Source organism: Protopterus annectens, chromosome 1.part0 (assembly GCF_019279795.1).
Source record: "Protopterus annectens isolate FY-2018-M chromosome 1.part0, PAN1.0, whole genome shotgun sequence".
In the NCBI taxonomy this organism is placed as follows: Eukaryota; Metazoa; Chordata; order Ceratodontiformes; family Protopteridae; genus Protopterus; species Protopterus annectens.
In genome coordinates, this window is record NC_056725.1 from 678,065,447 (window position 1) to 678,075,032 (window position 9,586).

The following is a 9,586-nucleotide window of genomic DNA, read 5'->3' on the forward strand; positions in this document are numbered from 1 at the left end:
AAATCACCAACGCTGATTTCCTATGTAGGAGCTCCGAACCTTGGCAGGTTGAATTTCAAATGAATGAAGCCTGAAATTTCAGTCTTTGTCCATGTGTAGATAAATAGGTAATTACAACAACTATAACAATTACAACTGTCTTTTAAACAAAGTTTTATGTAGGTCACATAGGTGTGTATGATGGCCTGTCTCATGGGTGGCTTTTTACTCCACTCTAAGGTATAATTAATTAATTTTTAAATGTTTTGTCAATTAATTTATGATTTAGCAGTTTGATTAAATGCTATTATTGTATAGTTTTCATAGGTTATTTGTTTGTGATAAACTAATTTAGTTTATATTTTTTTACTTGAGTTTGTTTTGTGGATAATGCCATTCTGACTGGTTACAGCTCTTGTTTTTCTTTTTTTATATACTTTTTTGGATCCATTAATTTAACGTGCATTTTTTTTTATTCTCACTTGTTAGCCACAAATTTTGCTTTCTTTTTTTTTTATTCTGAACTTTATAGATTTCATGTGTTTAATTTATGCATGTATGATGATTTTTTTGTAGTATTTATATGTGATGCATGTAAAGTCTTCTTTTCATGTATATGTATTGTTTCTTTGACTATGTGTGTATGTATATGTGTGTGTGTGTGTATAGAGTGGTTATAAAATATGTTAAACTGTTAAAAATATGCACACATGCATGTATATGGAGATTTTATGTGTATGTATGTGTGCGAGTACGTGTACAACATAGTTTATATGTATATTTGTTTTTTACCCCATCTTCCCATTTTGGGTATGACCAGTAATAAATCCCTTTATGATTTTACATAGATTCTCCAGTATGTTTAACATCCTTATGAACACTTGCATGGAATTGTGGTTTAATATGTTCAAAGGATGTCACCTGAGGGGTGCTGTATCTTCCTCGCACTGCATTATCTGAATTGAACACATATGACTTGTTATGAATTTTAAGACAGGGTCCCTACTCAAATGTTGGTACTCATAATGACAAGTGCTGTCATGCTGAAAAAAATGTGTGTAAATACAGGAGAAGAGTGATTATCAAACTTTGCTCTTCTGCTTTAAACAAGTACCCGAGATGTGTGTGGGGTGGGCAAGCCCCCACTCCTGAAATTATTTATATCGACTGTGACATCGCCAAACCGTGGAGTAAAGGGAGTATTCTGAGAAATGGCAATCTCAGACTTGGATTATATAAATCCAGATTTTCAGCCACTTGGTCCCACATTACAGGACTCAGCATTACGTGTCTCCACCATCCAAGCAGTTAACTTGTGCTGCATTTTATAAACACTTCCCATTTGAGAAAGAGGTGTTGTGTTTGCTTTACAGAACTTTTCTTTGATAAAGAACCTCATGCCTTTCTACCACTGGACCAAGCATCAAGCATGACTTCAAATAATGAAAGCAATGGATAAAATAATAGATTGAAAACTGTGGCATGCACTGCATATTTTTTTTCATTACTTGTTAAGGCATATTAAAGTTTTACTGTAGCTCTTATCAGATGTAGTAGTTCTCGAAACACTAAAGATTCTGCCATTTTTTTCCCTGAAAACATGAAAGTGAAGGTGCTGGCAGAATTTTCAGTTGTTTCATAGTAATTTATTGAATTATTATAACAAAGTAAAAGCAAAGCTAGGTGTAGCATACTGCTCCTAAACCTGCCTCATTTTTTAAATTCTCTTTATTTTATATGCAGAGGTTTGGATACACTGAGTGGAAGAAATAAATCACAAACACCTGTCACTCTTGCAATAGATACCGTCATCCTCACTCTGCAGGACTTAATCAGCTATTTCCAGCACCCTGAGGAAGACCTAGAACATGAGGAGAAGCAAACTAAGCTACGATCCCTGAAAAGTCGACAGAATCTATTTCAGGAGGAGGTAAGTGATCCAAAACATCTCACAGACATGAATGTGCATATCTTGTCATGAGATATTTATTATCGGGGGAAACCTTTGATTTTGAGTACACGAGGCTTTAAATTAAATGAGTCATGAGAGTGAGTGAGGCCAAAAACAGGTGATAAGCAAAATTATGCATAAATCACAAAATAGTTACATGCTAAAGTAAGTTAAATTCTGAATATATTTGATGTGCTTTTATCTATCAATTAATACTACTGTGGCTTTAGAAAGCCACCTTTAAAGTGATCCTCAGTTATCTTTCCCTGTGAAGTCATTAGCTTTGTAATCTCAATGGTTGGTATTCAGTCACTTTGCATTCTCTGTGTTGCATTTGATTGTGTGGGAAATGGCCATGCAGTGGCATGTAGCAATTCATAGTCCGATGATACTCTTCAGTGCAGTGAGCAGAATTCTGATCCAAGGAATGTATGTAAATAACTGCACAATGACATGCAAGTAAGGACAGATAGACAGTTTTAACCATAATGCTGTGCAGATGTATACAAGGTGAAAACAATTGTGATACACATCTGTAACTAGTGGAAGCCTCATATCTGTGTGTGCCAGACCAAAGTAGGAAAGAAATGTAAGAGCTGCAGTCAGATTGTTTGGGATTGCTACTGCATACACGCAATAGCATCTAATAGCCCTTCACTTCTCCACCTCCTGTCTGTGTGCACCAGGAGGCACCCGGTGGCAATGAAAATGGTATCGGGTATGGGTTAAACAGAGTTTGGTGGGCATACATCATCCAGATCCATTATCTACTTGAATGCATGCATGGCCTTCTGATCCCTGTGGCGATCAAGGTATGTATAGTATTCATGATCCTAGCTACAGGAATCTCCTAGAGAGTAACAGGATGTGCATTAGGTACATCACAGATCTCTGGTTCTAGAATAATGAGCAAGTTTTGCTTCTCCATATGTATGAGCATATCTGGTTTCTTTTGCATGGCCTGTGTGATATTACACACCTCCATGTGGTACAGGCTGACGCAGATTGCTCATATGAAGCAATAAAGACCTCCACCTGGTGCACAGTCTCATGGATGTGTAAACCAGAAAGGCTACCATTCTGTGAGCTGCCAGACAGTGTGCGATGCTCATGGGTTTATAACCAGTGCATCAGCACAGTACCCAGGCTTCCCATGATTCATATATATGCCATGTCCATTATATATTACATATGTCATGTCCCCGCTTGCTGGTGACATTTCTGAGGACCATCTATTAGTAAAGTGCAAACACTGAGGGTATATAAAATGCATACCGCTGTGGAAAATGTGTATGTATGTACTAATCCCCCAGATAAGTTGGTACTGTGTTGCAAACTGAAGCATGAAATGCCATCAAGCATGTGTTTGGCCAGCTCAGCGACCACTTCTGCGACCTCAGTATGTTTAAGGGTGCACTGCAGCCTATGCTGTGCTACATAATATGATATTAAGAAAACAGGTAGTTCAGACCCGTAGGAGATGCACACATGACTGGCATGGAAGGCACATTAACATCAATTGGGTGATGACAGTCAAGTGAAATAAAGACAAATAGCAGGCACACCACATGCTCCAAAACAATGATAGGTACAATACCCGGCACTGCAGATGAAGTAGTGATGTGTAGTCCAGAACGGGGGCCCTGATGAGGACAAAGTGACAGTACAGTTTCACACAAAACAAACATGATGCACATAGTGTTAATAATTGGCTATGCTAGTCAGTACATGGTTGGATCATGCTATGTATCAGACATTTCCATATAATCATATAGGACGGAGGAAGTTGTGGGTCACAGTCATCACCAGGTGCACAGGTGCTGAGGGACACAATGACCCATGGCTATCTGCACATATGAAGTGGAAGAGCATGTCACAAGATGCACAGTTGGGAGTCTCCTGATGACATAGGATGGTACAACAGGGTTGTTGTGCCACCAAGTTCTGCTAGCTTTTTGTGTAGGGCTCCCTACAGCTGAGGGTGACTGTGTACTCTGCAATGTACCCCCTACACAACCTCCCCAGGAAAATAGTCTCCCATGACTTTGGTCAACAGTGCCAGCTTCGGTAGTGATGGCAGCAATGACAGTTCTTAATATGGAGGTGGAAATGGAAGTTATGTGTACCAACATAGACCTCATAAGACCAATTATGATATCGTCCACATCCTGACATATCTGCTGATGGTGCTGGGCAGCAGCTCATGAATTACATGCAATAGTGCCTTCAACACCCTGTTGGTCTGGGTAACAGCAGACTGTGCCTGGATTATACTGCATCACATGCCTTGATTGATCCCCTAGTGCTGCTTGCATGTCTGGGCCAACTGCAATACGTGACAGCATCCATCACCCCTGCAAGCTTGCATTATGGTGGGTATACCCACATTACACACAGTGCACACATCTGCTGCTGCAGTCACAGGGAGAATATTGCTATTGCTTGCAGCCTCAAGGGACTCCTCCTCCACTGCAGACAATGAGCACTTGGACTGTACAACCTCAGGTTCATCCATGGCCAAAGGGACATCTTTACCCTGTACTGCTGGAAGATGTCTAGCAAGGGTTGAGATGGGTCCAGCATGTTATCTAACTGTGGCTCTGGTATTTGTGTCTCATCATCAGCAGCAGCCATTGTATGGATACCAAGTGTTCTGCCGAAGTCTATACAGGTGCCACAGTAGCAGTGTTCTTGACTCTTAATATACAACATAACGCAATGCAGGCTGAACATGACTACATGTGCTACAACTGTGGTTCTTTGACATACATGCTAAGGCTGCCCATGCAGAAAGAACTGCACAGTCCAAACATAAATCTTGATGTTGTTTAATAATCTGAAGTGGTTGAATAACTGAAGTTCCTATCACAAAACATAATGTGTGCGATGGTCAGTCTACGGTCTATATGTGCAGTACTGCTGTAGAGACACCTGCTGGCTTACGAACCTGGTGCGTCACCCAAGGAAATACATGAGGGTTGCTTCATCCTGGTGCCATTGTCCACTCTTCCTGGGATGGTTCTAGTACTGTTGCCCCTGTGCAGAGGTACAAAAATCTCCTACACTGTTATGGTCCCTGGTGTCCCACTTTGGTCTTCGTGTCAATGATATGCCTTTGCCTTGGCATCCAATATCATGTCAGTGAAATGCTTATAACACTGTTGCAATGTACGATTTTACCAGCCCCCATAATTGATGTCATGGAGCAGAGCCTGCCACAACTTGTCCAGTAAAGGCTACCTGGCAGCCCCTCTTCCAATAGGTGCAACCCCTGGTTCCTGAAGGCCTTTAGCTGGGCATAATTTTCAGCAGAGCTGAAATTTTTCAGCTTCTGCAATATACCTCATCCACTAGACACACAGAAATCTCTAAGTAGAATAGATGACTATAGAGCATGAACTGTTGGGACTGGTGGAATGATAGCTGTGGACACAAGTAATCTAGTTATACAATACTGTAATCAAAAGGTTGGATATTGGGATATATCATATTAAAGGCAAATATGGGAACCCATACAGCTGGAGCACTTACTAGACATACGTGCAAGTGCACACCTTAGACAGCCCAGTCCCCTGTTAGCACCTGTAGACCTATAGGTACATATGGAGAAGGCAGTCAGGGTGACACCTAGTAAAACAGGTGACACAGTTATACCCTACTAAGGTTGGAGGTTACTCAGTTATACAATTCTGTAGGGGGAGGGATGCACACGAGTAGGCATAGTAATGCCATAGCTAACCCCATACACTCCCATATACTGTACACAAGGTATACTTTCTCTATAAAGAAAATAAAGAATGTGTAGGACACATTTTTCTGGTAGCTTGGACAGTACAATCTGTGTAGACATAACACATGAAGCTACACACATATCTTGCTAACCTTTTATAAACTGCATTCCTATGCAAGACTTTGCATCTTTGGGATGTTAGATAAATATACATCTTACAATACAACAGCAAATTACTGTGTACTTCCTCAGAACTGCCTGCAATTCCACAGACTGCTGCTATATTTCCAAATCTAATTCTAGCTCAAAACCACTTCAAGCTAGTGCACAAATTGGCGTTGTGTTGTGTAATTCTACAACTTTATAGTACTTTGCATAGGATGTGCGTAATGAGGAAATTGCCGTGAATGTCTGAATTGTTTTATTTCACTGATGTACATTTGCTGCAAGAAGTATAGCTAGGTGCTTTGTCACGTGTATGATATCCTTACTTGCTGGCTTGTGCAGGAGCTGTATGTAAGTAAACACGTCACTGCTGAGCAGTAGCAAACTGCTCTACTCGTGATTCAGAAATCGTGTTGCATGCATAGTCACAGGCTACCGTTTTACTCCTCATGAAAGTGTCAATATTTCGAGAAGGTATTTTATTTTTATTTTATTTCATTTTGATAACCATTTAGACTGGTCCAGGTACCCTTTTCAGCCATGACCCAGATACATTGTACAGTGAAGAAAGATACAACAGCAAAGCAAGCAGCAGGCAGCAATCCTGAACTTTCAGCACAGGCTTTACCCAGAATTTTACATAAAGGATGTACTCTGAGTATATTATATACATTTGTACAGAGTAATGAAAACAAATATTTACATTATTTGTAGCTGTGCAGAGTGAAAGCAACAACAGTTAATACATGTATTTGCATATTTTTTACATTATATACAATAAATAGTAATCAGAGATGAACAGGCTAGGAATTAAGTTAAGTGAATGGTGTAGAATATTCAATATACTAGCCATTGTCCAGAAACAAGTACAAATTTATTCTTTAAAAATTGACTTTTAGTTCTTTCTTGAAAGTCTGAACTGAAGGATTGCAGACTGGCTCACCCAGCTGGCCCTAACCATCTGACCTTCAGAGGAAGGAGTGGGGCATACCACTGACCGCCCTGATCTGTATGCTGGTGGTGGATCGCAGTAGTGTCTCTCTGTGCCTGGATGGCAGCCTTCATGCTGCTCTTACCTCATGCTGTCCCTATCCTGGTGTTGCACTTTCCTGGTTTGTTCAGTGCCATACCTTACGCTTAGTACAACTCTCATCATCACCATTTGCTTGAATTTGTGAGTCTGTTCATACCATGTTTCCACATTTTAGTGTGTGCACATATCCACCCATTTTTGTGTTTGTCTATGTATACCTGCACACTTACCTATTCCCCTTTCATTCTCCTGTTCTCCTATTATCCATACCCGTCTTACCTTCTCTCTATATAAATAAAAAGGGACCCTATCTCCACAAAAAAAAAGATGCCCTGCTTTAATGCCCACTGCCTGCACTCTCCTTTTGTTGTTTTCTGAGTGTCTTTGTTTAACTTCCCATTTTTCCTATTTTCTCATGTATCTGACAGGTGTCCATGTATGTGGACACCACAGCATAATAATTGCATTCACTGTATTGCTGTATATAGCTACTGTGCCACTTTATGCCATCCTACTAAAGGACACATTAGAAGATGCAGCTTGGCCTCTGTATTTACTGCTGTGCATAGGTTCATAGTTTCATAGGTAATTATTTGGCCATTGATCCATGAGGATCTTTAAAACTTAGCCATACATTCACATGAAGTTTTTAACCCTTATGTTTTAAGTACAAGTACCCCCAAAATGATCATAACAGACATTCACTGCTTTATTCAGATATGTAGCAGTTTGTGAAGTAACATTTTCAGTTGTTGTGAGACTCATGCAAGGTGGAAAGTGGCTGTTACTATATTGTGCCTTATCCTTTTATGTATGCCTTTTTCTGGACAGATGTGGCTACTTTCATATTTGCTGTGCTATGTATCTGTGTGAAATTGAGCATGACTACTTACACAGAAGCTCTGCCTGCTCTACTTTCGATATATAATTCGGCTATGCACTGCCACTGCTCTACACAGGCAAGCATCGTATTGTTGTGAACCTTGTGACTGGCATTGTTACTCCCAAAATGGCTAAGATAAGGAACAGAGTCATTGTAGTGAGAATATTAAAATGTCAGCTGCCTCGCAGAGTGCAGTTCTATGGCTTCCTATCAGAAGTGTGCAGCCTATAATTGCAAGTCCTGCAGCTGTGAAAAATAAAATGCATTTGGCGAAGAGAAGTAGTAAATCTTGAAGCTTGCATTAATTTCTTACAATGTTCCTGTACTTGGAGTGTATATGATTGTGCATTCACTGTTTCTGACATCCCTGAAATTTAGACTAAAGGGAATACCTCAGTTGCTCCTACCACAGACTTCGTATCTATTACACAAATTTGTACTTTCAGTTTCTCTATTCCTGGCACAGCTATGGTCTTCAGATGTATTTTATTTATTTACCATTTGTTAACTAGGCAGGTGGGCTAGTCCGAAGACCTTCTTCAGTCACAGTCTGGGTGAAAAATGCAGTAATACGGTAGTTTTTAGTGAGAAATAGATTTAAATACAATACTTACATCTGGAAATCTACACAAGTGGAACATTTTATGATGTACAGGACTTGAAGTATGATTAAACAAATAAATAATTGTGTGTACAAGAAATAGTATAAGTACATGAAAGGTAAGATATGAAGAACACAGAACAATTTTACATTATATTCACTTTAAATCTTTAAGGCATGGTAAAAAATAGGGATAAACATAATTTATATTCATGTAAGGTTATAATCAGAAAATGTATTTACATTTTATATGTTCTAACAGTATCTTGCAACAACAGTGTAGTAGTTTTTGAGGTAAGCTTAGAAAAGAGGTAGGTGATATAGGTTGTCTAGCCGCTATCTATGCAGCATTTGCAGCTGGCTGCATTTTGTAGGTGGTCAGAGAGGATCCTTTTAAACTCAGAGATCTTAGTTCCCATATTGCGGATGGAATTTTATTGAAAAAAGCCCTTTTATCTATAACTGCTTTAAAAGGTGGTCTGATAAGTAGAATAGCATTATCTTATGGGTTTCGTAATGAGTAAACATGCTCCCTCTTAAGTACATATTTTCTTATTGTTGGGCATAACCCCTGTTTAGTAATTTATACAGAAGAGCACTCAGGAAATAGGTTGATCTTTCAATTACAGGAAGCCCATTTAAGTTCTTAAGGAGGCTGCAATGGTGATTTTGAAAGCTTGTTAGTATTGTGAATCTAAAATAAACTAATAAAATGAAAAATAGCAGAGCCAAGTCTTGGTGTCTGAGTTTGTTTGTTTTTTCCTAGTAGTGCAGATCTTAAAATATTATTCTCAGTAGTCTAAAGTATGTGTGTGCTGTATATGGAATGGAAGGTAAGAAGTGGCAAACAGTATTTTATTTTAGCATGAAGGACAGTGTAAAGGGCCACTCTTGCACACTGAGTGAAAGTCTTAACATTGAAAGTACTTTATTAGTGACATTATCTGTAGGGGCATTGAAAGTCAAAGTGGGTCTAAGGTAAATCCTAAGTATTTATGTTCTGACGTGGCTGGAATAATATTGTTTTGATTACCAGCAATAGTAATGCTATTAAGTTGGGATAATATATATATATATATATATATATATATATATATATATATATATATATATATATATATATATATATATGTATATATATATATGTATATGTATATGTATATATATATATATATATATATATATATATATATATATATATATATATATATGGGTCCCCTTCAGAAGGTTGAAGTTTTAAAGCT

At 38.7% G+C, this 9,586-nt stretch overlaps 1 protein-coding gene across 1 annotated transcript in view; it reads left to right on the plus strand.

Moving 5' to 3' along the window:
* LOC122794026 (ryanodine receptor 1-like) overlaps positions 1 to 9,586 on the plus strand; it is a 2,146,276-nt gene that overhangs the window by 432,824 nt on the left and 1,703,866 nt on the right. The window contains 1 exon segment of the mRNA XM_044062140.1: positions 1,723 to 1,909. Within this exon segment, the coding sequence (XP_043918075.1) occupies positions 1,723 to 1,909 (187 nt within the window).